The sequence below is a fragment of the Apaloderma vittatum genome, unplaced genomic scaffold (genome assembly GCF_000703405.1).
Source record: "Apaloderma vittatum isolate BGI_N311 unplaced genomic scaffold, ASM70340v1 scaffold7149, whole genome shotgun sequence".
In the NCBI taxonomy this organism is placed as follows: Eukaryota; Metazoa; Chordata; class Aves; order Trogoniformes; family Trogonidae; genus Apaloderma; species Apaloderma vittatum.
The window spans coordinates 5532-6103 of NW_009733466.1; the positions used below are offsets into that span (position 1 = coordinate 5532).

General features: G+C 61.4%; 1 protein-coding gene across 1 annotated transcript in view; it reads left to right on the forward strand.

The window, feature by feature from the left end:
• Positions 1-572, forward strand: part of LOC104278802 (ras-associating and dilute domain-containing protein-like) — a gene marked incomplete at its 5' end in the record, with an annotated part of 9216 nt that overhangs the window by 5526 nt on the left and 3118 nt on the right. Inside the window, 1 exon segment of the mRNA XM_009875896.1 lies at positions 202-456. Within this exon segment, the coding sequence (XP_009874198.1) occupies positions 202-456 (255 nt within the window).

Here is a 572-nt window from a genome sequence, read left to right on the forward strand (position 1 = left end):
AAACCAAATAGGCGATTCCCTTCCCCTCCCTGGGGCTCCTGTAGTGCCTGGAGGGATCAGGAATCACCACGGCCTTGCTGTTTGGATACTGCAAAGGATGCAAAGGGCTTGGGGTTCTTTCTGTGTTCCTAAGCGAAGGACATTGCTGCCTCGCAGCCCGCCATGTCCCTGGTCCCGCCTGGGAGACTGCACGTGGCTGAGAGCCGGGAGGCAGGAGCAGGGTGCAGCCCAGGCCAGCGCTAGCCTCCCACCCTCCACCTTTCAGATGAGACACTGGAGTCCTTTGACAACCACCCGCCCATTATCCTGCCCAGCGGGGGCTTCAAAGTGGACCTGGACGTGGAGACATTGGATGACAACATCTACCGGCACCTCCTCTACATCCGCCACTTCCTCTGGAGCCTGCAGAGCAAAAGCCCCCACATCAACGAGGGGCCAGGCTCAGTACCCCCAAAGGTAGCCTGTACCCCACGGAGGGGCTGTTCCTCTCCTGGGTGGGCAGGAGGGTCTCGGGTGCCTCTGAAGACCCCTCCAAGCCCAGCACCAAGGGTTTGCTGCCTTCGCCCGCAGCC